Below are 27,829 nucleotides of genomic sequence, written 5' to 3' on the forward strand. Positions count from 1 at the left end.
ATGCTGTTAACTATCTTAACTAGTGATTGTCGTGCGCGCGAAATTGGCGATGGCTCCGATGAGATGAGACCAGCTACAAACATGAACCAGAATTCGCTAGTGATACTAAATCGCATACTTTCGCTCAAGGAGAACTCTCCCTTCTTGCTAATATTGGACTCGCTAGCACAATCAGCTCATTATCTTATACGGGAACTTGCAGCCAAGAACAATGAAATCACATATTTATCATTCGAAACGGTCAATAGGCCATCTTATGCCCTGAAATGGCTCGAATGTCACGGAAAATCCGTCGAGGAAATCATCAAGGAGACAAAATCTGACACAAAACAACAATTAGTGATTGTGGATTCCCTTAACTACTTTTCATCGCAACAGTTGACCCAGTTGGTGCTGGGCATCATCGCTCATCCGGGCACCACTTTGGCAGGTGTATATCATACCAACAGCAATTATAGCCACATAAATAGCCGTCAGTTCTCATACTACCCGTCGGAATTGACCATATTGTGCTATATTGCTAGCTCTATCTTGGAAGTGGAACCTATTCTCAAAGACCCTCACGATGAAGAGGTGTTGGATTCATATATCCAAAAACTACAACCTCCTATTGGTTTTGATTTGCATAGTCCCAAGTTTGCTGTGGCTCTACACTATCGTCGTAAGTCAGGTAGAACGCTAACGTATCAATATCTCATCGATGCAAATACTCATGTGTACGAAGTTCAGGAACAGAAAAAGACACTCAACCAAGAAGACGAAAGTTTACTCAAGGACCTTACTACGTTCAATTTAGCCACGAATGTCAAACAGAAAGCAGCTAGGGAACAAGTTGAGTTGCCATTCTTGCAGGCACAGGAAGCATTGGGCTCGGCTGGTGGAGCCATTGTCTACGAATTTGAGAAAGATGACGATTATGACGAAGAAGATCCATATGAGGATCCTTTCTGATGAAATAAACACTAGCATACACACTATTGTAGAATAATCGGTCGTCTACCTTACTAAAAAAATTGCACCCAACGAGTGGTGAAAAAAAGTAGCCCGACGCGGGGGTCGAACCCGCAGCCTTTTGATCGCTTCTCTTGTATAAGAGTCAAACGCTCTACCGATTGAGCTAGCCAGGCGGCTACTTGTAGGCAACCTTTCGGTAAGTTATTATATACATAAAGTCTTCATCACATTGAATGTACCATGTTGTACCATGTCATTAACTATGAAGGGTGTTATTTTCTGCGTTCATTTTCTTCGCCAGCTGACGTACTCCTCATATTTCTCAAATATTTGTGGACCATGCTCATCGGATGAATCATCTACCTCATCGCAGCTACAAGTCCAAATACCAGATCTGTTCCAATAAGCTCTACCGTTTCTTTCATTGCACAATGCTAATTCTTCAAGAGTTGGAACAGGATATGCTGTGAATTTGCCGTTTCTCTCGGGAAAAATTTGTTTTGTGATTTTTCGAGGTAACCATCGAACCATCTCATGGTCAACGCTTATATAGTGATGTTCACCATCCAAATTACTTGCTTTTCTGGGGAAATGGTTGTAGAAGTGGGAGGATTTCAGTGATGCCGGACTATAACTTCCTAAAGTATATTGAACTATTGGTGAATCTTTTGATAAAAGTCGGTCAGCATGGTGGGATACGTACCAACCAAAGTCAAATACGCTACCTCTACACTGATGAAAATCGTCTTGTAGTAGCTTGAAAAGATGGTTGTCTTCAAACCAGATCAGATCCTCAAACATTTTTAAAGAAGTTGAAGCATAATTCCGAATCGGATGCGAAAACCTCACCAATGCGGCTCATCTATTTAGCTGCCTTGAATCTTTTTTGTAACACCTCCTTGAGCTTTGCTAGCTTCCCTTGGGCTGCAATAACCTCTAATTCCTCTTCTGTGATCACCTTTTTGGTCAACAAGTTGTAAACGGTTCCAAATGCCAATGACATGATTGTACAGGTAAGAATAATCACATTGTAGGGCATGGAAAAATCCGGTGTAGGAAGTGTTAACAAAAGACTAGAGGTTCTAATCTCGTACTCAACATCGTCGTTCTCATTCAAAACAGTGACCATTCCTGCTTCCACGGCAAACCCATGGTTCGCATCTGGAGGATATTCAGCGTATAACAAGAGAGATTTCTCAAACTCATAAGTTAATACAAGCGTCAGCTTAGGAGGTAACACTATACTGAGCTCAAGGTGAGAAGGACGCTTTCTGTCAATTGCTGGTCTGTAGAATCTCGTGTGAATGTACTGTTTCTCTTCCTCTGGGGAAAGTAATCTTGTACCGGTTTCATCTTGAAATGACACTTTAAGTGTATTCAAGTGCAATCTCATGAACCATGGGAGAAACTCAAAGTAGATAAATTTTCTGTCGCTGGTTGTAGGGTTCGAGAAATGAGTACGGAGACCACCGCGATCCTGAGAATACCCAGTCAAAGAACGTGCTACTTTGATCGGTGGAGAATCAGATGTCAATACCTTGGAGCTGTCTGGGGAACTGAACTTGACGTCGTAAGGTTGTGGTTCCTGAATATCAAAGGAGAGTCCATTGTCAATAGTTTCCGGCTCTACTTTTTGCTCCTGGTAATCAATCACTGAAACACTCCAATTTTCACGATCGACTTCAACGTTGATCTTGGTGGAGCCAGGCACCAGTTCAAAAGCAGCACCCAAAATGGGTCTACCAAAGATCTCTTCCAAGCTCCAAGCGACATCTGTTGGGTCACCAAGTGGAAAGCACTGCCAAACGTTGTATGTTTTGGACTCGTCGCAACGTAATTTTTCTCCTGGAGTGGGTTTTGGAATTCCACCTTCGTTCTTTCTGCGCAATGAGCGAAGCACGTCAATCACAGTATTCACCGACTGTGTCATCTGCAACTTGCAGTCGGTGCCCTCGCACACAGTATTCATGTCTATAGACATACTGTGCCACAAAGAATCAAATACTTTATGACCATCCAATAAAGTGGAGATTCCTGCTTTGCCTCGAGTAGGAAGTAATTTGAGAAAAGGTGTCAAGTTTTCAGTACAGATTGGTTCACTTGGGAGCACCGCCCTCAACAAGTAGAGATCATGGGATGGGTGCGTGACGTGGATGTTTTGGTTAGGCTTTTGACTGGCGTGGTAATTTGGGATGGTAGTGATGGACTCATCAATGAAGTTTAAAGAAGCACAAAATAACCCAGATAATGTGGAAGTCAATTTTTTCCAGTCCCGTTTAGCGGTCTTGTAAGAATCAGCTTCAATTACTGCCCAAACTTCCACCCCAGTACCACCGCTTCGGCGTCCGTTATAAGGAAGCTTACCCCATTCTTCATTATCCCACCATCCCTGGGTGAACCTAAGATGCAATTCGCGTGTGTTGGAGGTTTCTATGATAGGACCAAGTACGTGGGGGAAGTACATGTAGTGGCTAGCTGCCTTTGGCTGGGCTGGAGCCAGATCATTGTAGTATATCAAACGAGAAGGTTCGGATTCTACGTTGAATTCAAACAAGCCAAGTAGCTTATTTCGTTCGAGTGGTCTAAGCGTGAGCAGCTCATTATAGGGTATCGCCAACCCGGTGCCACATAGAAACAAGAACCATAGAACGTGAATCATGGGTAAATTATTCAAAGGAAACGTTTCGCGGTAGTTTTCGCAGCGCGGTGGGGGAGAGTGGAGGGCGCCAGAAAGAGACAAAGGAAACAAAGAAAAGACAGAAAGCGGAAAAGTAAAGAGCTGAACAAGTTAGCGAGCTGTTTTGATTTCTGTGGTTTTTATGTGTCCATATTTGGTTTTTTGAGAATACATTGGGAATAAAGTGGAATTGGTGATTTAGTATCTCAAGTTGCGAATCGTAATTTTTCAGCTCTTTGCATAATTTAGAAATTTACCATTATTGAAAAATTAAGGAAAAGTATGAAATAACAAAGCCACCCAAAACGACCCAAAACACGAACCACACACATTCTCCCTCTATCTCCTCTCCTCCCCATCTTCCCAAACCTCACCTTTCCTTCCTTTGCACCCATCTCAAAACCGCGAATTCAAGCCGCGCAAATACACTGTTTACCAAACAAACACCTCATGGACCAACCCTCCACCCTTGACCTCATAGAGGAACACAAGGAAAACATCCAGATACTATCAACTGGCAGAAGTGCCCAGAAGCTAGCTGAAGGTTTGAAAGGGTCTCGAAATCCAAATTCCAAGACTGATCGTGCCCATGAGAGGAACCGTTTCGAAGCACAATTACATCAATGGGACCAACTAGATGATCCTCTTCTGGTGTTTGTATCGTATCTAGACTGGATCCACAACACATATCCTAGCGGAGCCAGCCATGAAAGTGGACTCTTGTCGCTTTTGGAACGATGTACTTCCAGTCTTCGTGATATCACTCACTATAAAAACGATCCTAGATACCTTCTCGTTTGGATGGAGTACATCAAATATCTGGATTCACCACGAGACATATATGTCTACTTGGCAAAAAAACAAATTGGTCAACAACTAGCATTATATTACGAGGAATTCGCTCGATATTTGGAGATCAACTCATGCATTGAGGATGCGGAAGATGTATACAAACACGGAATTGAAAGCCATGCCAGGCCATTAGCCCGCTTGAAAGCTTCATATGATCGGTTCCTTCAACGTAAGACCTCGAACCAAACAGTTGAAAGTAATCGTCCTCCATTGACTGGAATTCTGGCACCCATACTAGACATTGATGTCTCTGAGCCCCCTACTAAGCGGCCCAAACTAGAAATTTTCCGTGACGAACTTTCCGAAGAAGATGGTATATCTTCAATATTCCGCTCACAGGATTATAACGGTGAGCTAGGCTCGATTGCAGAAAGGACAAAAGAAAATAAACTCATGGCAAGGCCCTGGTCAGGAGAAATGCTCAAACAAAACACAGACCTCTCCTCTCTAGGTCCAAAGTTTAGCGTTTTTAAAGATGAAGATGAAGACGCTACGGTGGCACAAAAAGTGCAAACAGAAGAAGGAACGTACACATTGGTTAAGCATCGTGGAAAAAAGCCTGAACGATTACAGGTGGATTTATCACTTTTAGAGAAAGATGGCCGTGAAATCTGCTTGAGTGAGCTTCTTCTCATGCTGATAAGTAAGGAAAGCAATTCTTTAGAAAATGACCATTCAAAGAAAGAAACTCTGATGCAACAGGAGAATTTTCCTTTAGATAACAATGAAGAGAAAGACGTTCCGATATTTGAGCATACCGAACACTTTACTATTCCATTGAAAGGAATCAGTGAAAGTGAACAAAGTGTGAATGAACCAACAGTGACTCTATACTCTAAGCAAGCTGCCAATGAAGTGATGAGTATATTCAACGATGCGGCAAAGAATGTTATAGACGACGATGAAGACCACAAAACTGACGACACTAGTAATTTGGATGGGTTTGTGACTGAAACGCTCAACCTTGATATCAAGGCGACACCTCCTACGACCAACAACAGTGTACAAAGCTCACCATTCATCGAACAACCTTTACACCACGAGAGTGGCGAGAGCTCCACAACTGAACTCGAAGTTCTCGATCCAACCAACGAGAACACTCGAAGAAAAGCCCTACTTCAATTGAAGAAGCCGCTCAAGTCGTACCCCAACTATCATGAGTACACTAAACTGGTGAACAAACTTCCCGTGTTCAAAAAGATTACCACAAGCCCATCGAGGTACATACCCAAAGGAAACCGCCATTCAATTATAGATTTTTGTGGTGAAGAGATCTTTTGTCTTCGATGCGAATTGGGTGAGGGAGGCTTTGGCGTTGTGTATTTGGTGGAAACTGAGACCGGAAGCTTGAGGGCTCTCAAAGTAGAGACCCCATCTACACCGTGGGAGTACTATATTCTCAACCAAGTTCAGCAAAGAATTCAAGCTCGTAATCTTCAAGAGATGGTGGTTGCTCCGCGAGGCATGTACTGCTTTCAAGATGAGAGTTACATGGTGATGGACTACGTCAAACAGGGCACTCTTCTAGATGTTGTCAATTTCTTTCGCATACAAAGACCAAACCCAATGTCTAGTGGTGCAGATGAGACATTGTGCATTTACATAGCAGTGGAACTACTCAAGATTGTTGAGCAGTTGCATGCAATTGGAATCATTCATGGCGACCTCAAGGCCGATAATTGTATGATAAGATTCGAGGAAGTAGATGAGTGGAGTGAAAGCATGAATACGGAAGCATGGAAGAGAAAATCTATAACGTTGATTGACTTTGGACGAAGTATAGATTTGACTCTTCACAGCCCAAATACTCAATTCAAGTGTACGTGGGAAGCCGATGAGCAGGATTGTCCTCAGATGAACAATGGTGAACCGTGGTTATATGAGGCCGATTACTATGGAGTTGCAGGAATCGCCCATACGCTTCTCTTCGGCGAGTATATCAAGGTTCGCTTACAGCTGGACAGATACGTTCTTCAAAGGCATTTAAAGAGATATTGGCAACAACATCTTTGGTCCAAATTCTTTGACCTTCTTCTTAATCCTTATTCAGCAAATGAGATCAAGAAGCCTTTGGCTAGAGAGTTGCAAGTGGTTCGGAATGAAATGCAGGAATGGTTGTTAGAAAATGGCCACAGCAAGGGCCTCAAGAAAACAATGTCGGAGGTGGAAGAGTACTTGAACGAGCAGGACAGAATACTAAGAAGAGGATTACGTTGACTTTATAATCTCCAAACCAGCCGCTGGATTCTGTGCCGCACACATACTGCATACAGCCGACCTTCACCTCGGTCGAAATCGCTGCCCCACAAATAGTCATTACAATATATACCAGCAATGAATGAGGATCTCATCAACAGTGCGGTGAGTTTTCTCAGCGACCCCAATGTGGCGTCGTCTCCATTGACCAAGAAAGTAGAGTTTTTGGAATCCAAGGGTCTCAACCAGCAAGAAATCGAAGAAGCGTTGAACAGAGCCAATGCGAGTCATCTGACGACAATTACAACTGGGGTTTCTAGAGCGCCTACAGCACCTGAGCCACAACCACCTATTGACTACTACAACATGGCTCCTCCGCCTCTTCCGGAAAGAAGTTGGAAAGACTATTTTATCATGGCCACTGCTACTGCCGGAGTCACCTATGGGTTGTACCAAGTTGTCTCCAAGTACTTGATTCCCAGCATAATACCCCCTTCTCAGTCGTCCATTGAAGATGACAAGGCGAGGGTGGACGAGGAATTCATCAAAATTGACAAATTATTGGAACAGTTGTCTACCGATCAGAGCGACATCAAGGAGCAGAATGAGAGCAAATTGAAGGAAATTGACGTAGTGATTGAAAATGTCAACGATTTCTTAGCCAAGTACAACAAGGACAAGCTCAGCTTTGACGATGATCTCAGGTTGATGAAATCAGAAATACAGAATTTGAAGAACAGTGTGGAGAAGAACATGGACATGACAAAGGACAGTGTCAAATTCGAGTTGTCTGAAATCACTGCTGAACTCGACTCCCTCAAACAACTTCTCCGTTCCCGTGGTGCCATCTCTTCTGAAACTAAGGGCGATGGTCCATCTAGAAAATTGGCTCCAGTATCCTCGATTCCTTCAGCCAGCGATATTTTGAAGCGAGCCAAAGAAAAGAAATCGGGCACAAAAGAGTCTGAGGCTTCGGAGAAGACCGCCAAGGAAGAGAACGGTTCCACGAAAAAGCCTGAAGTTGCTGAAGCTGCAAGCAACGAAAAATCTGAACCTTTCACTGCTCCCGGCATCACCAAACCAGTATCAGTGGGCGGGGTCACTGCCGCTGGAATCCCTGAGTGGCAGCTTAAAGACAAGGAAAAACAGCTTGAGGAGCCAAGTGCTTCGATTCCTAGCTGGCAACAACAGCAGAAGAATTCTAATGATATTGTGAAGGATAACATCGCCAACATTGGTGTTCCACTGTGGCAGCTCAATGCACAAAAGAACACCGAGGAAGAGGCAACACAGTAAGTTGTTCATTCTCGAAGAGCAACCTTCTTTAATATTGAATAAATTAACCAATTGCACTCATACTCTTTATAGCTACTCATCCTGTACCCTTCCCCACAAACCGGCCCGTCGAACGGGAGGCGCGAAAAATCTCGTCGAATCTTTGTAACATTACTTTACAGATCGGTGCCAGTTGCGAAGGGTCTAGTTAGAATTTCCGGTTCCCTTGGGTAATTCAAGCAGAAACAGGGCTCATATAACGTTTCTGTTGATCCGGGTGCAACCATCAACCTTCTCTCGAGCCACAGACATTCTTTTTCATTTAGCTCATCTTGTTGTTTGGTTTCAATTTGTGGTGTCCGAGACATAATATCAATAACCACCTACGTTCTTTACTAGTATATCAGCTATCGGGATTGTATAATTGCAAAAGTTTTTAATTTTTTACTGTGTTCCATCAACTTTCCACTTAATTGGCTGTCTTTCATGGGTTCCGAAAAGTCTTACAAAAAGACACTCGAGAAAGTGCCGTTTAATCTGCAGCTCGAGCTCATAGATCAGGCACTCGAGAACTATTCTCGAACGCAAGCGGCATCGTATACAAATGGAAATGGAAATAAGAATATTGGGTACTCTTATTCCCATCACAATAATACGCAACAGCAACACGCCCAGCACAAGTACACGTTAGCCGCAGTGGCAGCTGCAGCGGCTGTTCAGCACCAGCAGCAGCAATCTTTCATCTTTCAGCAACAACAACTGCAACAGCTCCAACAACATCAACACCAAAACAAGCCCCATCATCTCATCAATAATGCTTTAAATTCACAGCAGCAACCGCTGTTGTATAGACAGCCACAGCAGCATCAAAGCGGTGATTTCCACAGTCGTCTGTACTACAATTCTGATCCGGCGATGAACACTTCTTTTCATGATATTCAGGCGTACCAGAAGCCGTACGATTTCAGATCAGGTATGATGAGTGTGAATGACAGCAGCAACTCGGTGACAAATTCTCCCTTGTCAATGGACTTGATGAAATCAACCTCGTTCACTTCAGGTGAAAATTCGATATCACCAATCGTGTTGCAGCCACAGAATTCAGCGAACTCAGTACGAAGCTCTCCGCCTGCGATGCCCCTCAGCACTAATTCTCCGGCTCCAACACTGCAGTTCTTATCGTCTGGTATGTCTACGCACAACCAATGGTCGGCGGGTCGGCAGTCGATCTGGGGACCGAACGGAAACTCAGCTACGATTTCGAGTTCGCAGCCAGAAAGTTTTGGTAAAATTTGGTAGTTTTATGGTGTTTGTATAATTACATTTGGATAGAAAGGAATAGGAAAATGGGGGAATAAATGCTTGATTTATGGTGTAAAGTGTGTAATATATACATTGTAGCCAAAATTCGTGCCGTTATATAAGACCCCATAAATTCGCAGCTTACAGTTTAATTTCGCAGCTTTTCAGATAATCGCTCTACTAATGGCGGACACCATGGATCTCCACAAGCTCGTCAAGAACTCGGTTCGACGTAGCTTGCCTCCAAAATCATTCCTATACCTATTCGAACAACTAGATCGTCGCCAACTGATTTCAGGAAAAGAATTGCATGAATATCTCATGAAATTCACCAACAAGCGAGCTTATGACAACGCGGTTCAACAATATATACTTGTTGTTGCCTCATCCTCGTCCTCTAGAATGGAACAATTCTGGGTCAATTTGGTTGAGCTTGAACAAGAAGACCAGAAGAAGCATTTTCGTGGCTTGTACGATATGATAATATTGAAAAAACCTCAGCCTGTCGTCCCAGAATTAGTGTCTGACATCATAAATGTCCACTTCCCCAAATATTTCGAACAACTTGTTGCCAAGAATGCTACAGGAAATGCAGACTTGATCTCGCTTGCTTCAACTTTGTGGGCTACTCTTCTAGATGCATACTCAAGCTTGGTACAATCGGACAAGTTAAAGCTGTTCGTGATTTATATCATGGCGCACAAGAGATTTCTTAGAGAGGATGTCATGGAGTATTTGTTATACAAGTCACGTCCTGTTCTTCTGGCAAGTAACGTCGAGCTACCCAATGATAATCTAAACTCCAAAGATCTACCACTAGACTCCAATGCCTCAAACTCGCTAGTCAGACAATTATCTGGACCGATAACTAACATGAAGAAAAACACAAGATTATTCGAAATCAAGAAGTATTTCTGGTTGTTGTCGAGTATGAAAAATTGGACATTTAACCAAGACAACTTTCTCAAGGACTATGAAAAATTCTGTATGTCCAAGTCCCAGAGCCATATTGTAAAGAAGTCGTATTCTTTGGTTTATGACATTACGCTTTCCATGTTCAATGGATTTGCAGTTTCGCTCATATCTGACGAGCCACCATATGTTCTCTTCAACTGGAACAATTTCATAATCACGAGGCTCCCACATATACTTGCCTCAGTTAAGTTTCTTGCTTCAACATCTGATTCGTCAGATTCAAGTCAGGAAACTCTCGAAGACGCCATACTAAATGCTTTCAATGCCCTTAACGAGTCCACTGTGAAGGCGATAACTGCGTTGGACTCGAAAACGTTTTCATACACCGACTTACGCCAAGCTTTCATCAAGAGTTGCGTTTACAGTGGTATCCTTGCCGTACCATCGTTCCACAGATTTTTCCCCATGGAAGCGAGGACAACACAACAAATGTTGTCTCACGAAATGCATTCCTTCGGTAATATCGAATCGGTACAGAAGGGACTCGAGAAGACGCTCTTAAATATAAGCTGTGAATTTACTTCGCTTGAAGAGTCAGGATTGTACGAGTATATTCAATCGATACCAAAGCTCTTGAAGTACCTGAAATCAAAGCAAATCGAATTCACAAATGTGCTACTGACTATCTTTTCTCAATTGATAGAGAACAACGACGACGAAAAACTTTACAGGTTGTTGCTAACGCTCATGAACAATATCGAGGCAATGGAATTATTTGCATTCAATGCAAGCAGGGGTCCATTGGATGTAATCGAGAAATTGATCGTATTTCTTGACTCTAGCGAATGGGGTTCAGATGACGATAACTTTCAAGAGTCATATACTCATTTCGGCGTCATTCTATTGGGTATTATCAGCATGATCAACATATTTGCATTAGACTTCTCGCAAGTACTGGTGAAAACTTCGTTTACAAGTGATTATATCAACAATTTCTTCTACCGTTTATGTGACAACCTTTCGAACAGAGCCTCAACGACTACCGAGGAAGAAACTACCATTGTCCAAAACTACAATAGTTTGTGTGCTGATTGGATAAATGCCCTTTTCGATGACACTAATGATGGTCTTCCAGACGATCTCATTCGAGCCGTCCATGTGAAGCAAATCTATAAATTGATTCCCATTGTATTTCAGCAAGCGGTTACAGCGACAATTTCAAAGACGATTAACTTCAAGATTCTAACAAAATGGCACTGACTATCTTTCGCAACCTTTTTTGATCCCTACTATGTTGAGCATAATCAAGTGGCTCTTATCGAGGATAGAGACTGTGGGTTTCGATGAAATCCACCTACAAACGTTGTATGAGTTGGTTAAAGCAAATTCCCGATCTGAGAACGAGGAAGCAAGTAATGAAAGTTTCCTCACGTTTCGAGGAGTCTTGCTTCTTGTTGGAAACGATATTGTTGCGACAATCAAGAAATTCCCCAAGTGGAGAGAGAATAAAGTGGCTGCGAAAACTTGTGAGCTTGTCAGCTCATGCATAACAATTCGACCAACGGTCGAAGACAAAAGTCCAATTCTTTCGGAAACCGACATGGGAGATCAACTCAAGACCTCGATTTTAAAAGTTGTTAAGGGCGAGGACGAACAGTTGAAAACTGTTGCGTCGGTTATACAACGTATTGAGACCAGTGCACTTATCAACTACCTTGAATCTGAGATTGCAATGTATGAAAAGTCTGTTAATAGCAGTGAAGATATACGGGTGTTTGTTCATCTAATTGTGTTTCTTCAGGTAACCAACACTATCAAAACCAACAGTGAGAGATCCTCGTGGCTCGCAATGTACGAAAATAATGCTGATAAGAAGTCATACCCTGGTGAGTTTGACAACTCTTTTAGCCCATCATTGGAATGGCACTATTCGAGTATTTTCAACAGCAATACCGACCACGACATGGATGATGACCTTTTTATGGAAGATGTTAAGAATGAGAATAATAAGATGTTGACGACAATTGTCCTTGAACAGAACAAGAGTTCAGAGTTTTTATATCAGTTGCTGATAGCAAGAGATTCGACCATACTGAGGTTTCTTCATGAATTCACCAAAGATGAAATCAAAACATTTGTCACAGGAACTGTTTAGAGCACCTCATGAGAGCGAACGAGCCAGAGGTTGCAGCAAGATTTTGTTGTTCTGGAGTACCTTAGGTGGAGGAGAAGATTGACAGACAGTGGTCAAGCAGCTGCTAATTGAAGATGAAAAAAGTTACAGTAGCGGCAAGGCTGTATATCTCAAGTACTCTTACAATAAAAACCTCCATTACATTTACAAACGAAAGTGGTATTTTTCATCGCTTTAATTTGCAGCCAAATTGGTTCCGTCCTTCTCAAACCACTCCAAATTTTGGCTCGTTCTATATAATCTCAAGTATTGATCACATTCTACACTTTAGTGTACACTAAAGTATACACTATTAACTTACCCCCAACACTACTTTACCATTACAAAGCTCTACGTGAACAACTGACCATCGGCATCAGCACCCACCAGTCCTGTCTACAGAGTCCTCTGCAGGACTTCACGTCTTTAAACGCGTGAGGTGTGTCAGCAGTAAGCCATGTCTAAGCGTTTGCGTGAAACTGGCCAAGACCAGGCACATTCACTCCCCGTTGCCTCGCAGTCGCTCTCGTCTCAGGCTGAACTTCTTGAGTCACAAGAGGAAGCTCTCAAGAAAATTCGTCGTCCTAATGGAACAGAAGAGCCAAGTGAGTTCGAGCGTGAATTGCTTGATATGACCCAGGCGGTCAAGGAGGTGGGCCACGACGAAGACCAGAAGTGGGCCCGTCCCGACTTACCAGACTCGTTTGATCCTGAGCAAGAAGATGTTATATTCCAGCAGCTAGATGCCGAAGAAGTCAATAGTGGAGATCATACTATCGCACGTTTTTTTGGTGTCACAGCAGAGGGATATTCGGTTCTCTGTAATGTAACTGGCTTCCGTCACTACTTCTACATCCCGGTTCCTCGTGGCTTCATGCAAGACCGGCACTTGGACCAGTTTAAACTGTACTTATCAGCAAACTACATGGGGGTTTTGGACGTAGAGATCGCCAACAAAGAATCAATTTGGGGGTACAACCAAAACGTAAAGACCCCATTTTTCAGAATATTTGTCGATAACTCAAGAAATATCACCAGATTGAGATCATCATTTGAACGTGGTGAAATACAGTTCGAAAACCTCTTTCCATCCCAAAACGTCAGTTACGACAATATCAACTACCTCCTTCGTTTAATGGTGGATTGTAAAATAACAGGCATGTCCTGGATAACACTTCCCAAGGGCACATACGAAATGTGTCAACCACACCTTAAGAGCTCAAGATGTCAGATTGAATGTTCGGTGGATTATCGGCAGCTCATTTCACATCCATCTGAAGGCGAGTGGTTGAAAATGGCTCCCCTTCGAATTCTTTCATTTGATATCGAATGTTCAGGTAGAAAAGGTATCTTTCCAGAAGCCCAACATGATCCTGTTATCCAGATCGCTAACGTCGTACTGAAGTATGGAGAGCAAAGACCATTTATTCGTAACGTCTTTACTGTAAACACTTGTGCCTCTATCATAGGGTCCCAGATATTAGAGCATAAAACAGAGGAGCAAATGTTACTTCATTGGAGGCAATTCATTGAAGAATCTGACCCAGATGTGATAATCGGGTATAATACCACCAACTTTGATTTACCATATCTTTTGGATCGAGCAAACGCATTAGGTCTCAAAGAATTTCCATACTTCGGAAGATTAAAGAGTGTGAGACAAGAAGTGAAAGATTCTGTATTCAGCTCACGAGCTTACGGTACCAGAGAGAACAAAGTCGTTAACATCGATGGTAGAATGCAACTTGATTTGTTACAGTTTGTTCAAAGAGAATACAAGTTGAGATCCTACACATTGAACTCAGTATCGGCACATTTCTTAGGTGAACAGAAAGAAGATGTTCAACATACAATCATTTCCGATCTTCAGAATGGTACCCGAGAAACTCGTCGAAGATTAGCGGTCTACTGTTTGAAAGACGCCTACTTGCCAATGAGACTTCTTGAAAAACTTATGTGTCTTGTCAATTATACTGAAATGGCAAGAGTGACTGGTGTGCCGTTCTCTTACTTATTGGCTCGAGGACAACAAATCAAGGTCATCTCGCAGCTTTTCAGAAAATGCTTACAAGAGGATGTAGTGATTCCAAATATGAAAAGTGAGGGCACGAATGAGGAGTATGAGGGCGCAACGGTTATCGAACCTGTTAGAGGCTATTACGACGTACCTATTGCTACGTTAGATTTTAGTTCGTTGTACCCTTCGATTATGATGGCACATAATCTCTGTTACACTACACTTTTGAGTAAAAACTCAATAGCCGCTTTCAATTTGTCTAAAGACGATTACACACTCACTCCAAACGGTGACTATTTTGTCAAAGAACATAAGCGTAAGGGTATCCTTCCAACAATTTTGCATGAACTTATATCCGCGAGAAAGAAAGCCAAAGTCGACCTTAAAAACGAGACAGACCCATTCAGAAAGGATGTTTTGAACGGTCGTCAACTAGCATTGAAAATTTCAGCCAACTCCGTCTACGGTTTCACTGGTGCTACTATAGGTAAGTTGCCTTGTCTTGCGATTTCATCTTCTGTCACTGCTTTTGGACGTGTCATGATTGAAGAGACTAAAAATGAGGTCCAATCACGTTACACCACTGAAAATGGATACGATTACGATGCACAAGTTATTTATGGAGATACAGATTCGGTTATGGTAAAGTTCGGCCACCAAGACATCGAGACATGTATGAAATTAGGGGAAGAAGCTGCTAATTATGTCTCCCAAAAATTCAAGAACCCCATCAAGTTAGAGTTCGAGAAGGTTTACTTCCCCTACTTGTTGATTAACAAAAAGCGTTATGCTGGATTATATTGGACAAGACCTGAAAAGTTTGACAAAATGGATACAAAGGGAATTGAAACTGTGCGTCGTGATAATTGTCGTCTTGTCCAAAACGTCATTACAAAGGTCTTGGAGTACATTTTGGAGGAACGCAATGTCGATAAAGCCGAACGATTCGTGAAACAAACTATCGCTGATTTATTGCAAAACAGAGTCGACCTTTCACAGCTAGTTATCACAAAGGCGTATTCCAAACACGAATATGCCGCAAAACAGGCCCATATTGAACTTGCTGAGAGAATGAAAAAGAGAGACCCTGGATCGGCTCCAACACTTGGAGACCGTGTGGCGTATGTCATTATTAATTCATCAAGCACCAAAAATTACGAAAAATCAGAGGATCCACTTTTTGTGTTGGAGAACTCGCTTCCAATTGACGTGAAGTATTACTTGGAGAACCAATTGGCGAATCCTCTTATGCGTATCTTTGAGCCAATTCTAGGAGAAAGAAAAGCTAAAGATTTATTATCGGGAGCCCATACCAGAACTATAAAGATGTCAGCACCAAAGTCAGGAGGGCTCATGAGGTTTGCTAAAAAGGCAGAGCTCTGTAAAAATTGCAAATCGCCTTTGAAATCGTCAAATCACGGAGCACTCTGTGAAAATTGTATATCTATGGCACCCAAACTTTATGGAGGGGCAATTGCCCAGATGAATTACTTGGAAAACAAGTTCTCAAGATTGTGGACAGAATGTCAGAGATGTCAAGGCTCCTTACATCAAGAAGTTTTGTGCTCGAACAAAGATTGTCCTATATTTTACATGCGTAAGAAGGCACAAAAGGATGTTATGCAACAAGCTGCTGAGCTTGAAAAGTGGAATGAGACAGTGTGGTAGTTACGTAGCTTCGTTAAAGATACATTCTTACTATACAAAAAAGCACCTTGATTGCTTTGTAGCAGGATTTGATGTCCCTAATCTAGATGTTCAAAACGAGATTCATCATCAATCTCCATCGGTTCTGCAGTTCCAGCCCTTGATCCGTAAGATAAGATACTTTCTGTTACCGACCTATTATCATTTGACAATTGCCCTGGTCGACCGTGAGTTATAACATCGTTCGAATTTGTCTTCCTCATCTTGGGGCTATTCACCCTTGGCGATTCGACACCGGATGAGGGTGCGCTGCTTTGACCATAATTGTTTGGTGATACTACCCTACTATTGGGGCTTGAACTTATTGACAAGAAGTTCGACGCCGAATGGTCGTTGTTTTTGATAGAACCCTTCTTCAAATTTTTGGCGAAATCAGATGTGCGATTGCTGTTATTCTGTTTGGACAATTCCTTCAATTGCTTGATGTTGTGGATGCACTTGCTGATGGTCTGCATCAACAACTTTGGCTTTAAGGGCTTCGATACATAATCGTCCATACCCTTAGCCAAAGATTTCTCTCTATCTCCCAACATGGCGTGTGCTGTTAATGCAATGATCGGTGTCCTGAAGCTGAGAGAATCAATTGGATTCGATCTCTTTTCCCATTGCCTTATCTTCTCGGTAGCTTCAAAACCTCCCATGACAGGCATTTGTACATCCATAAGAACAACATCGTATTTGCTCTTTTGAATGGCTTCGAATGCTTCTAATCCATTCTCAACGACTTCCACCCTATGTCCTTGTTTTTCGAGGATTCTAACTGCTAACTTTTGGTTAACTAAGTTGTCTTCCGCCAAAAGAATCTTGTAAGACACAGATTCATCGGTATTTTGGGAAATTGACCTCAGCTCAAGAGCAGGAATTATGGCACTGGCCAAATCGGTAATGGTGCAAGGCGTGTTACCATAAGATGAGATCCCTAGATCAATGCATACTCTCATATTCAATTCAGGAATGGAGTGATGTAAAAGAACGAGGGGGATGTATTTCACTTCTGGAAGTAGCCTCAACTCCTTGGCCGTTGCGATGGAGTCGATCATAATAATGTCGTACTTGACCGGATCAGTTAAGTTGGCTTCACTTGTGTTACCAACAATAACAGGGATTAATCCCAATTCGATGATACCATTCTTAATTTCGGCCAATTCTTCCTCGCTATGTTCCGTGGAAACAAATAGTATGTAGTGAGAACTGAATGGGAGAAGCTGCTCCGTTTGCCGCGTATATCTAATATTGGAAGGTGAAACACTCACAGTGAAGTAAAAGTTCGAACCAGAACCGTAATCAGAAGTGACCCAAATTTCACCACCCATCAACAAAATCAATTGTTTAGAAATAGACAAACCCAAACCAGTTCCACCAAACTTTCTTGTTGTTGAGCCATCTGCCTGGCAGAATGTGTCGAAGATGAGTCCTAGTTTATCCTTCTCAATACCAATACCAGTATCACTAACGCACACTTCGAGGAGCAATTTATCCGAATCTTCCACAACCTTTGAAGACTTCTTCACACTCACACTGACTTTACCTTGTTTGGTAAACTTTATAGCGTTTCCAGCCAAATTAAGAATGACCTGCCTCAATCTGAAAGAATCACCTATCAAGTTATCTGGAAATGAAGAATCGCATTGGTAGGTTAAATCCAAAGATTTCTCAATGGCTTTCACGGCTAAAGTCTTTAAGGCACCGAACACAGTTCCTCTTAAAGAAAAGTCAATTTGTTCGACCGTCATCCTGTTCGCTTCAATCTTGGAGATATCCAAAATGTCATCAATAATGGTCAATAAAGAGTTGGCCAAATTGTGAACAATCGAGAGCATTTCTCTTTGATATTGCGTTAACTCGGTATCGAGAGAAAGCTGGGTCATTCCGATTATACCGTTCAATGGTGTTCGAATTTCGTGGGACATATTGGCTAAGAATTCCGACTTGGCACTGTTGGCCAATTCGGCCGCTTCTCTGGCTGCCGTATTTCTTTGAATAGACTCTCTCAAGTTCAAAACCATTTGATTAATCTTTGTCTTCAATGCGTCCATTTCTCCACTTGCTTCAACAGTAATGAACCTTGTAAAATCACCATCAGTAGCGGGCCGCTGTAATCTGAGCAAATGCTCTCACTTGCGAGGTCAAGTTAGAAGCCATAGTATTCACATTGGAGGTAATTTCTTTCCATAAACCATCAACGTCGCTAACTTGTGCTTGAATACCCAACTTACCATTAATACCGACATCTCGGGCAACCTTAGACACTTCGGATGCGAAAAGTTGCAAAGAGTCCACCATCTTATTGATCGTGTTCTTGAGTTGAAGAATTTCTCCCTGAGCATGCACATCGATCTTTTGCGATAAATCACCATGGGCGACAGCTGTGGTCACCGTGGCAATGGAACGCACTTGATTGGTCAAATTGGTAGCCATCAAATTGACATTTTCAGTGACAGCTTTCCAAGCACCTTCCACATCCTGAACGTTGGCTTGACCTCCTAGAATGCCTAGAGTTCCAACCTCGCGAGACAATGTGGTAACCTCCAAAGCAAAATTTTGCAATCGATCCACCATTTGATTAATTGTGAGTTTAAGATTCAAAATTTCACCTTTACAGTCCGCTGTCACCTTCTTTGAAAGGTCACCTTTGGCCACCGCTGTGGTAACATTTGCAATATTTCTCACCTGTGTCGTTAAATTCAAAGCCATGGCATTCACATTATCAGTTAATTCTTTCCAGATACCCTCCACGTTTCCAATGAGGGCTTGTCCACCCAAGATACCCAAGACACCAACATCTCTGGCGACCTTCGATACTTCAAAGGCAAACGTTCTCAATTGATCCACCATCGAGTTGATGGTCATTTGCAATTGTAAGATTTCTCCCTGGGCATGCACATTGATTTTTCTCGACAAATCACCTCTTGCGACCGCACGAGTGACATCGGCAATTTCACGGACTTGGTTAGTCAAGTTGAGAGCCATGATGTTAACATTATCTGTCAAAGATCTCCAGATACCAACGGATCCTTCGTTCTTGGCTTGTCCACCAAGCTCACCATTGGCGACCTCGGTGGCTACTTTGGTGACTTCATTGGCAAATGTTTGTAGTTGATCCATCATGGTATTAATGGTAATTTTCACCTTGAGGATCTCTGGGTCTGATTCTACGGTGTGAATTTCCACCTTTTTCGACAAGTCACCCATGGCGACACTGATAACCACGGTACCGATTTCGGATAACGCCTGCTTGAATGCCTTATTGGCCATTTTGGAGGTTTCGAGTTCTTCTGTGACTTTGGCTATAGCCATGTCCTGAGCTTTAACATGGGCAAGTAGCTGGCTTCGTATCTGGGCGTGATTTCGAGCAAATGCATCCGGATCCTCCAACAAGCCTATCAACTCCGTTGCACTCATAGCTCGTTTGAGTTTTTTTGATACCGGAGAACTAATTTTCAATGAGATTTATGAGCTGATCCTGGCACTGTATACTCAAGTACCGCAATAAACAACCAAGAAAGATGTAAACACGGTCTTTTTTAATCAAAAAAAAAGCGGGTCTTGTTTTTAAAGCAGCCGTTTGATCGTTGTTACCACTTCAAGTACGAACGAATGACAAGATACAAAAACTTCAAGAACTTTATAGCAAGAATTAGCTTCCAACACAGATACACAAATTACTTGTCCGGTGAGTTGTATCCCTATCGATGACGTTGTGTGGCTAAAGTTTGACACCCGGCTGTAATATCAGGTGGGACCCGTACACCAAGAAGAATTTAGCACTACTTACGTTTAAGAATAAGCGGCAATTCTTAGACCTAGAAGTGCAGCTATTTGATGTGATTAGCGATGGGAACTCGGATGGCTAATACGGGTAATCCTGATCAAGAAAATTGTTGTCGTCAATGGCAATTGTTCAGGGGATACTGAGCCGCACACCAGGGTTTTGTGTTGTGAATTAGGTAAGGGAAGGTCGCGTAGTGAAACGCAGAGCAGCGCTGAGCGGCGCCGACAACGGTGCAGGAGCGGAACTGCGGTGGTGAACTGGTCTGCTGTAGTTTGTAAATATGCTGCAATATGGAATAAAAGGAGGAGAAATGCAGATTTTGAGCCAATGAATTTAAAGGTTATTTATTTTTATTTTGTTGTACAGGCTTTGGCCTCGGTAATTAAGCTTGATCACATTGCAAATAACTCCTCAGAAGAGTTCCCAGTGCAAGCAGCCAAGGTTCAAAATGACGAGTTTCAAGAATATTCACTTTCGTTGCGGACTAAACTCAATCCCGCCGTCATGAAGTACGTCTGCAAATATAATCCCAAGGCCATTCTTCGTTTCGAGGATACTGGAACCATTATGGTTCCGGACATTGCGTCTTGGTCGATGGCTGCGAAAAAATACAAGTACTATGAAGTTGACACCAGTGGCCCTAAAACTGCTGAAAATGACGAAGAGTCAAGACCGGGGTCTGGAGATAATGATGAAGAGTCAAGAACGAAGGAAAGTCAAATAGACAGTCCGCTCTTTCCTGCAAGTAACTGTGTTCTGGTAGCGGACAGCGAAGGTAATTCCGGTTCGGTGAGTCTCAACTATGCTCTTAAGCTTCTGATACAGCCACATACCGCTATGGGAGCCAATTGGGTGGTTTCTACGTTGGCTTTCAAGTTTGGTTCCAAAGCACCTGTCACCACCACTACCGGTTCTTGGACCGGTTCGCACACCTGTATTGGTCAAAAGGGCACTGCCACAAGACTTATGTACAGACCACCCATTGTCCAGTTACAGGCCAAAGGACGTGCTATATACTACGACAAGAGAGCCAATAAGCTTGATCAGGAACCAAACTGGACGGCCATGGACCCAGTCAAGATGATCACGGAAGAAATGCCTTTTTTCTACTGTATGAACTGGAAAGGTACCGAGTGTGAAGAGACGCAATCTGAGTATGTCGACGAAGCGGGAACACAATATGTGGCCCAGATGTATTAGCGATGGTCTGGTACACTTCGCATATCTCATGCGCACTCTATATAGCCGGATGCGACGAACTGCACTTATCGGCCGGATATCGCACGGGCCTCGGTTCACCAACCCCACATTTTCACTTGATTTATATACACCTGAAATACGCTGATTTTGGCTAATATTTTATCATGACCACTTTAGACAAGTCGTTTGTGACCAACGGTGTATGGAAGGAGGATATTTTCAAGGGAAAGGTGGTTTTCGTTACTGGAGGTGCTGGTACCATCTGCCGAGTGCAAGTTGAAGCCATGGTGCTTTTGGGAGCCGATGCGGTGATTGTTGGAAGAAACGTCGATAAAACCATCAAAGCGGCCAAGGAGATTGAGGAATTGAGACCGGGAGCCAAGGTGTTGGGAGTTGGCAATGTTGATGTGCGGGATGTTCAAAGCATTGCTAAGGCTGTTCAAGAGTCGGTTGAAAAATTGGGCCGAATTGACTTTGTGATTGCAGGTGCTGCCGGAAACTTTTTGTCTGATTTCAACCACTTGTCTTCCAATGCTTTCAAATCGGTGGTTTCCATCGACTTACTTGGTTCCTTCAATACCATCAAGGCCTGTTTCGACCAGTTGAGAAAGAACAAGGGTGCAATAATCTTCATTTCTGCCACCCTCCATTACTACGGAGTTCCCTTCCAGTCACATGTGGGTGCTGCCAAGGCGGGTGTGGATGCTCTTTCCAACGCATTGGCTGTCGAATTGGGTCCCTTGGGTATCAGAGTCAACGTTATCGCACCAGGAGCCATTGATGGAACTGAAGGTTTTTCCAGATTGGCTCCTCCAGGAACCACCCCAATGCACGAAAAGGTTCCAGTGCAAAGATTGGGGCAGACTAAAGATATTGCTGAAGCCACAGTGTATCTTTTCTCGCCAGCAGCTTCTTACGTTACGGGAACCATCCAGGTGGTTGATGGTGGACTCTGGCATGTTGGAAACTTTATGGGTAGCCTTTATCCATCAGTGGTCAAGCAACAAAATGAAGACCCCGAGGTCAAGTTGTGAACACGAAGAACCCATACGAAAAATCAATACGATATGAATTTAAAAGTATACATGTAGCTTACTCTCCATAAACTTTCTCCGCAGCCCTGCATACCGATTCGCGATTCAGCTTCGCGATCAACTTCGTGTACGTCTTCCACAGCCCCATAAACAATGTTTCCCGGTTCTGGAAGACAAACATATCAACAGCAGGGCTACCCACCCCCTCAGGGAGCTCCACAGTACAACTATGGTCCACCTCAAGGTCCCCCTCAAGGATATTATAATGGTCCTCCACAAGGATACAATGGTCCTCCGCAGGGTCCTCCACCCCAAAACTACAATTATGGCCATTATGGGCCCCCACAAGGCCAGGGCCAGGGATACGGCCAGGGAGGACCAGCTCCCCAGATGTACAATAACAATCGTCAACTGGGAGCAATGAATGATGTTTCTACTGCTCCCCAGCGGTTTGGAAATACCGATATGACGTACCAGTTATCCAACTGTTCCGGACGCAAAAAGGCATTGTTGGTGGGTATTAACTACTTTGGATCGAGCAACGAGCTTCGTGGATGTGTCAATGATATCAAAAATATGTCCAATTTCTTGAACCGTCGCTTTGGATACAGTTACGACGACATGGTGATTCTCACCGACGACCAAAACCAGCGCAACAAAATCCCCACAAAAGAAAATATTATTCGTGCTATGCAGTGGTTGGTCAAGGATGCAAGACCCAACGACTCGTTGGTGTTCCATTACTCGGGCCATGGTGGTATTACCAAAGATTTGGACGGCGATGAAGACGAAGGCTACGACGAGGTGATTTACCCGGTAGACTTCCAGCAGGCAGGCCATATAGTTGACGACGACATGCACGCGATCATGGTGAGACCACTTCCTCCAGGGTGCAAATTGACGGCTCTTTTTGACTCCTGCCATTCTGGAACAGCCTTGGATTTGCCCTTCGTATACTCAACCAAGGGAGTGGTTAAAGAACCCAATCTTTGGAAAGACGCTGGTACCGATGCCTTTGGTGCGTTCATGCAATACGAACGTGGAAACATTGGCGGTGCAATATCTTCAATTGGTGGTCTTCTCAAGAAAGTTACTAATCTGAGCAGTTCAAACAGACAACAAGTTATCAATATCAAAGCGTCTCCAGCAGATGTCATCTCCATTTCGGGATGTAAGGACGACCAGACCAGTGCAGACGCGCTGATAAACAACAATGCTACAGGAGCTATGAGTTGGGCATTTATCAAAACAATGACTGATATGCCTGAACAATCTTACTTGTCGTTGCTTAACAATATGAGAACATTGCTCAAGGAAAAGTACTCGCAAAAGCCGCAATTGAGCAGTTCTCATCCACAGGATATGAATATCAGGTTTATTATGTAGACAATAAAACGAACTCCTACTAAAAACTCCACAATACCTACTCTACTCACTATGCTTTCCACTATGATATGATACTAGCATCTCAGTATAATTTTGTTGTGCCACTCGCCTCTTACGAATAGGGCGTGTGGTCTAGTGGTATGATTCTCGCTTTGGGCTTTGCTGGAAACAGCTAAAGTATGTGAGAGGCCCTGGGTTCAATTCCCAGCCCGCCCCATTCTTTTTTCTTAGACTTTCCAATCGTGGTGTATGGATGGACTTTTTTGTGCCACGCAAAGGATGGAGATCTAGTGCTGTTTAATCGTAAAATTGACCTTCCATTTTTGCTTAATAGGGCTCCACCACGAATTATAGAAAAGCCATGTCTTACACAAAGGAGCAAGAGTCCATCGTTCTAAAGGTTCTATCGTATAAACCGCATCAGTTCTACGAGATTCTTCAGGTGGAGAAATCCGCCAGCGACTCGGAAATAAAGAAATCGTATCGGAAACTCGCCATTAAACTCCATCCAGACAAAAATCCACATCCGAGGTCTTCAGAGGCATTCAAATACTTGAACAAAGCTTGGGGTGTGCTTAGTGATGAGAGCAAGAAACGGATCTATGATCAAACCGGGTCGGATCCAGACAGCCGGTTTGCAGGATACGACAACAGCGAAGCTTCAGCATCGGGTGTAGATCCTCGGATGTTCAACTCGCCGTTCGGTGGAGGCTTTGGTGGCGGCGGTTATGGTGGAGGAGGTTCGCTAGATGAGGAACTTTTCAACCTATTCTTTGGCGGCGCCGGTAGAGGAGGACAAACATTTACATTCGGAAATAATGGGTTCACGTTCCAAACGTTTGGCAACGGGCCTTCACACCAACATCCTTTCTTCACCTCCAACGGCGGTCGGACTCGCAGGGCCGAGAGACAACGCCAACGCACACAGCAGCCAGAAAATGTTTCCGTGCTTGATACCATAAAGCAATTGGCACCGTTGCTTCTCTTTCTTCTCGTGCCCATATTCTCGGCTATATTTTCCGACAATAGCAGCCCTGAATACTCATTCAATAAGACCAGCGTCTACAATAGTGAACGAAGTACTCCCCGTTATAAGGTTCCGTACTACGTTTCAAAGGACTTTGAACGCAATAAGGACATGACAAAGAAACAAATAAGGCAGTTTGGTTTAAAAGTGGAAAACCAGTATATCCTGGACAAAAGATCAAGATGCACGCGAGAGCAAACCATAAAGAACGAAATGATAGAGGACGCACACGGATGGTTTTTCACAGATGAGGAAAAGCTACAGCAAGCGCAGGAGCTCCCCATGCCAAACTGCGAGGCATTGAGGAACCTCAATCTTATTTAGAACACCACGCTACACGCTCATTAATAATGGTCTATTTACAGCTGCATCATAATTCAATGCAAAAGTCGTTGTAATCGGCCCGACTTGAGCAATTCTTCGTATATACACCAACTGATAGCGGCAGAAAGTCCTTTGCGTCCGAACCGTAAAGACAATCCACGAAATAAGTTTCTTACTCCGCCATCTTCTTTGAGTAATTGTTTCGTTACCAGCATAATCGAGTTTCCTCCCACAGTATGTGAGTCTAATTGAAGTCTAGTTTTTATTGCATCAAAGGGTGCAGTGATGGTGGTGGCCAACAGAGACGCAACCACGGCTGCGCTCGAATTCACAAGCGTACTGTTCTCTAGTTGTTCCTGTTGGTCAAATAAAATAAGCGTTTTGGGTACAAATTCATTCTTCATTGATTCATAAAACAAGACGTAGAGTCCCGCATATGGACAGTCACGAGCAAGTGTAGCGATTGTGCCTTTAAAGAAATTTCTTAACGAGCCCTTTTCCTTTCCGTCCAAGTAAATGCCTTCCACACCTTCGTACATCGAATTGTAGTTGTACATATTCAGCTCAAATCTGGTTTTGATGATGGTAATTGGCATAGTGATGAATCCCACCACCGCACGAACAACAAACCCAGCTGACAAATTGTCGAGAGCACTTAATTTTGGGAGTACACTGGTCTGGGAATGGGGCAATTTGTCAGTCCGTGCTCTCAATTGAGCAACATATGTCCTTGTTTGGGATAAAATTGTAAAGTATAGTCCAGCACCGACCGAGGTACGAAGTGTGGAGGGCAAGGCACCTCTCCACAAGTCTTTGAATCTAGCAAGTTTTTTCAATTCTCGACTAATACTGGAGCGGTAACCGACATTGGCACGTTGCTGTTGTTGTAGTCTTGTTTTTAAAAGATCGAAAGGCTGTAATGTGAAAGCGGAAATAAGGCCAGCCGAGCTGCCAGCAAGCAAATGCAACGTAGTTCCGGGTTTAACCTCGGGAGTTGTACTTGCCATTAGATGCTCATGGACGATGAATTGACAAGCCTCGACTATTCAGAATGCTGAAATGACAAGGGAACCTAAATTGTTCAAGTGGTAGAAGGTGGGGCCAATCGATGAGACTTGAAACCCAAAATGGGGTTCTCTGCAGGTCCTCACTGGGGGAGCCAAAGCTTACTTAGAAATGCAACCAGTTGGCCAGATATAACAAGCGCATCGTCTACCAGGTCCAAATTGTAGTCTGGAGTTGTAGTTGAGTCCGCACCTGACCAGAGAGCAAGACTTGCTAACGCTAGAAACGAATGTAAAGGATCGGGTCTCAGTTCATGGCTCTTGCCAAAACCTCCAAGCAAGCGATTTTGCGTACGACCAAGAAGAAATTTTGTAGCTTCACGGATATTGGTGAGGCCCAAGTAGTCTGAATTCATAAGATGCATGCTAGCAGTACACCACCAGGAGTAGCAAGTGTCTGCAAATTTGTTATCGCGACCATTGAACGCACCATCATCCTCTTGATTCCACGACGGATATGAAGGTAAAGTACTGTAGATCTCATTCAGGTAGTTGACCTGGCGGCTCACAAGCCAATGCAAAGTATTAGAGGTCCAATTGGCAGAGCCAAAGTCGTAATCTAAGAGCTTGAGTGTTGCTAGGCCACAGAACGTAAACCCAGCATGTGGCTCACAATAAGGAGAAGAGGACAATCCTCCGCTCAAGCTGACCCTTGATGTAACATATCCAATTATACTTGGCACGTCTAAATCATCAATGAGGTTGCAGAGCCTTCCGATCCCAACAGCCATATATGTAGTTCTCATATCAGCATCACCAAAGGCAACTCCGTTTACATCCAAAGTGGGTCTGAATGCTCCCTTGTCTGGCCCGTCTCGAATCTGGCACGAATTGACAAATTGGATGATTTTTTGTCGGTCAATACGTTTCGTATAATCCAGTTCGAGTGCTAAAAGTGAAACCAATGCAAAAAAAGTAGCAGAAATACTGGGCATATCGTATGATTTTTCATCATTTTTACGTTCATTGCCATCAATATTGAACGTCCTGCTCGGCCGGAATCCTTGACGGTTCCCCATAGTGATCAAATACGAGTAAATATACTGCGAATAACCCGTTCGATCTGATTCGGAAAAATCAAGATGACGAAGTATTTGTAGCCCTTGAAGACAAAAATATACCAATGCTAGCTTATTGGAATCCTCGCTCTCCGCCTGCAGAGGGAAAGATGCAAGACACATCTCAAAGTATCGTACATGTTTTTTGACCTCTAATGCCATTCTGCCGTGCTGCGTTTGAGCGCGTGAACGTTGTAGACATGATTATATAAGCGATACCATTCAGATTGCATTTAGTTATTGCAACTCTCAACAAGGATAAATATGGTCAAATTAACGAAATGAAAAAAATGCTGCCTTTGATGCAGAAAAAGCAATAAGACAAACCAGGGCGTTGAGGGGATGTTGGAACTGAATCAGTTTGTTAAGATTGGACATATTTAACGATTATATTGACGCTGGTCATTTTGATGGTTTTCAAGAAACGTGTACCTTGTTGATTTGACGATTCCCATACCGCGTCTTGGAAGACGGCGGTGTTCCTGGCTTTCACCGTGATTCGCGTGTTCATTGTATCCGTATTCAATGAACTTATGCCACACAATTCTAACACACCGTTTGTGGAAACCAGTAGCGTGACATCAACATGCCCACGGGGGTATGAGGCAGTGCCCTGAAAGTTGAACCGAATAGTAGAGCACGAGGTCATTTTTATTTTGCGGGGTCCTGGATAAGCCGTGATTGTTATCGGCAAGACACCACAGTGACTTGGTACGAGTTACATTGCTACGGGCAACAGCCCAATGGTGAATTGTGGTTGGAGAGGGACAAGGACTAGATTGGTTCGAATGCTTGATTAGATTGATTCGAATGCTTGATTAGATTGATTCGAATGCTTGGCACCACTTGCATTGACACAGTCGTACATGTCTACAAATTGCATATTCACTGTGTAA

At 43.3% G+C, this 27,829-nt stretch overlaps 17 protein-coding genes and 2 non-coding genes across 19 annotated transcripts; 12 read left to right on the plus strand and 7 right to left on the minus strand. All coding sequences in view use genetic code 12, as the record gives it.

Annotated features, from left to right (window-relative positions):
- Positions 1-951, plus strand: PGUG_00059 (Elongator subunit; the record flags this gene model as incomplete). The annotated part of the gene is made up of 1 exon (XM_001486632.1): positions 1-951. The coding sequence occupies one exon, from the start codon at positions 1-3 to the stop codon at positions 949-951; it is 951 nt and encodes a 316-aa protein (XP_001486682.2).
- A 90-nt stretch (positions 952-1,041) lies between these two features.
- PGUG_05984 lies at positions 1,042-1,127 on the minus strand. The gene has a single exon. It is a non-coding gene; the product is annotated as a tRNA-Lys (tRNA).
- A 112-nt stretch (positions 1,128-1,239) lies between these two features.
- PGUG_00060 (uncharacterized protein) lies at positions 1,240-1,755 on the minus strand (the record flags this gene model as incomplete). The annotated part of the gene is made up of 1 exon (XM_001486633.1): positions 1,240-1,755. One exon carries the CDS (start codon positions 1,753-1,755, stop codon positions 1,240-1,242), a length of 516 nt encoding a protein of 171 aa, XP_001486683.2.
- Positions 1,756-1,816: 61 nt separating this feature from the next.
- PGUG_00061 (GPI-anchor transamidase subunit) lies at positions 1,817-3,613 on the minus strand (the record flags this gene model as incomplete). Its single annotated transcript, XM_001486634.1, has 1 exon — positions 1,817-3,613. One exon carries the CDS (start codon positions 3,611-3,613, stop codon positions 1,817-1,819), a length of 1,797 nt encoding a protein of 598 aa, XP_001486684.2.
- Positions 3,614-4,081: 468 nt separating this feature from the next.
- Positions 4,082-6,700, plus strand: BUB1 (protein kinase; the record flags this gene model as incomplete). The annotated part of the gene is made up of 1 exon (XM_001486635.1): positions 4,082-6,700. One exon carries the CDS (start codon positions 4,082-4,084, stop codon positions 6,698-6,700), a length of 2,619 nt encoding a protein of 872 aa, XP_001486685.2.
- Positions 6,701-6,817: 117 nt separating this feature from the next.
- On the plus strand, positions 6,818-7,975 carry PEX14 (Pex14p; the record flags this gene model as incomplete). Its single annotated transcript, XM_001486636.1, has 1 exon — positions 6,818-7,975. One exon carries the CDS (start codon positions 6,818-6,820, stop codon positions 7,973-7,975), a length of 1,158 nt encoding a protein of 385 aa, XP_001486686.2.
- Positions 7,976-8,440: 465 nt separating this feature from the next.
- PGUG_00064 (uncharacterized protein) lies at positions 8,441-9,253 on the plus strand (the record flags this gene model as incomplete). Its single annotated transcript, XM_001486637.1, has 1 exon — positions 8,441-9,253. The coding sequence occupies one exon, from the start codon at positions 8,441-8,443 to the stop codon at positions 9,251-9,253; it is 813 nt and encodes a 270-aa protein (XP_001486687.2).
- Positions 9,254-9,439: 186 nt separating this feature from the next.
- On the plus strand, positions 9,440-11,431 carry MED5 (Med5p; the record flags this gene model as incomplete). The annotated part of the gene is made up of 1 exon (XM_001486638.1): positions 9,440-11,431. One exon carries the CDS (start codon positions 9,440-9,442, stop codon positions 11,429-11,431), a length of 1,992 nt encoding a protein of 663 aa, XP_001486688.2.
- A 31-nt stretch (positions 11,432-11,462) lies between these two features.
- On the plus strand, positions 11,463-12,326 carry PGUG_00066 (uncharacterized protein; the record flags this gene model as incomplete). The annotated part of the gene is made up of 1 exon (XM_001486639.1): positions 11,463-12,326. One exon carries the CDS (start codon positions 11,463-11,465, stop codon positions 12,324-12,326), a length of 864 nt encoding a protein of 287 aa, XP_001486689.2.
- Positions 12,327-12,801: 475 nt separating this feature from the next.
- On the plus strand, positions 12,802-16,029 carry POL3 (DNA-directed DNA polymerase delta; the record flags this gene model as incomplete). The annotated part of the gene is made up of 1 exon (XM_001486640.1): positions 12,802-16,029. The coding sequence occupies one exon, from the start codon at positions 12,802-12,804 to the stop codon at positions 16,027-16,029; it is 3,228 nt and encodes a 1,075-aa protein (XP_001486690.2).
- Positions 16,030-16,106: 77 nt separating this feature from the next.
- NIK1 (Nik1p) lies at positions 16,107-18,104 on the minus strand (the record flags this gene model as incomplete). The annotated part of the gene is made up of 1 exon (XM_001486641.1): positions 16,107-18,104. One exon carries the CDS (start codon positions 18,102-18,104, stop codon positions 16,107-16,109), a length of 1,998 nt encoding a protein of 665 aa, XP_001486691.2.
- A 43-nt stretch (positions 18,105-18,147) lies between these two features.
- Positions 18,148-19,470, minus strand: PGUG_00069 (HAMP domain-containing protein; the record flags this gene model as incomplete). The annotated part of the gene is made up of 1 exon (XM_001486642.1): positions 18,148-19,470. The coding sequence occupies one exon, from the start codon at positions 19,468-19,470 to the stop codon at positions 18,148-18,150; it is 1,323 nt and encodes a 440-aa protein (XP_001486692.1).
- Positions 19,471-20,167: 697 nt separating this feature from the next.
- Positions 20,168-21,040, plus strand: PGUG_00070 (uncharacterized protein; the record flags this gene model as incomplete). The annotated part of the gene is made up of 1 exon (XM_001486643.1): positions 20,168-21,040. One exon carries the CDS (start codon positions 20,168-20,170, stop codon positions 21,038-21,040), a length of 873 nt encoding a protein of 290 aa, XP_001486693.2.
- Positions 21,041-21,204: 164 nt separating this feature from the next.
- Positions 21,205-22,074, plus strand: SPS20 (Sps20p; the record flags this gene model as incomplete). Its single annotated transcript, XM_001486644.1, has 1 exon — positions 21,205-22,074. The coding sequence occupies one exon, from the start codon at positions 21,205-21,207 to the stop codon at positions 22,072-22,074; it is 870 nt and encodes a 289-aa protein (XP_001486694.1).
- Positions 22,075-22,227: 153 nt separating this feature from the next.
- MCA1 (Ca(2+)-dependent cysteine protease) lies at positions 22,228-23,460 on the plus strand (the record flags this gene model as incomplete). Its single annotated transcript, XM_001486645.1, has 1 exon — positions 22,228-23,460. One exon carries the CDS (start codon positions 22,228-22,230, stop codon positions 23,458-23,460), a length of 1,233 nt encoding a protein of 410 aa, XP_001486695.2.
- Positions 23,461-23,581: 121 nt separating this feature from the next.
- On the plus strand, positions 23,582-23,676 carry PGUG_05949. Its single transcript has one exon. It is a non-coding gene; the product is annotated as a tRNA-Pro (tRNA).
- A 145-nt stretch (positions 23,677-23,821) lies between these two features.
- HLJ1 (type I HSP40 co-chaperone) lies at positions 23,822-24,811 on the plus strand (the record flags this gene model as incomplete). The annotated part of the gene is made up of 1 exon (XM_001486646.1): positions 23,822-24,811. The coding sequence occupies one exon, from the start codon at positions 23,822-23,824 to the stop codon at positions 24,809-24,811; it is 990 nt and encodes a 329-aa protein (XP_001486696.2).
- A 53-nt stretch (positions 24,812-24,864) lies between these two features.
- PGUG_00074 (uncharacterized protein) lies at positions 24,865-25,818 on the minus strand (the record flags this gene model as incomplete). The annotated part of the gene is made up of 1 exon (XM_001486647.1): positions 24,865-25,818. One exon carries the CDS (start codon positions 25,816-25,818, stop codon positions 24,865-24,867), a length of 954 nt encoding a protein of 317 aa, XP_001486697.2.
- A 140-nt stretch (positions 25,819-25,958) lies between these two features.
- Positions 25,959-27,095, minus strand: CDC43 (protein geranylgeranyltransferase type I subunit; the record flags this gene model as incomplete). Its single annotated transcript, XM_001486648.1, has 1 exon — positions 25,959-27,095. The coding sequence occupies one exon, from the start codon at positions 27,093-27,095 to the stop codon at positions 25,959-25,961; it is 1,137 nt and encodes a 378-aa protein (XP_001486698.2).
- Between the last annotated feature and the right edge of the window lie 734 nt (positions 27,096-27,829).

The sequence above is a fragment of the Meyerozyma guilliermondii genome, genomic scaffold (genome assembly GCF_000149425.1).
Source record: "Meyerozyma guilliermondii ATCC 6260 scaffold_1 genomic scaffold, whole genome shotgun sequence".
NCBI lineage: Eukaryota > Fungi > Ascomycota > Pichiomycetes > Serinales > Debaryomycetaceae > Meyerozyma > Meyerozyma guilliermondii.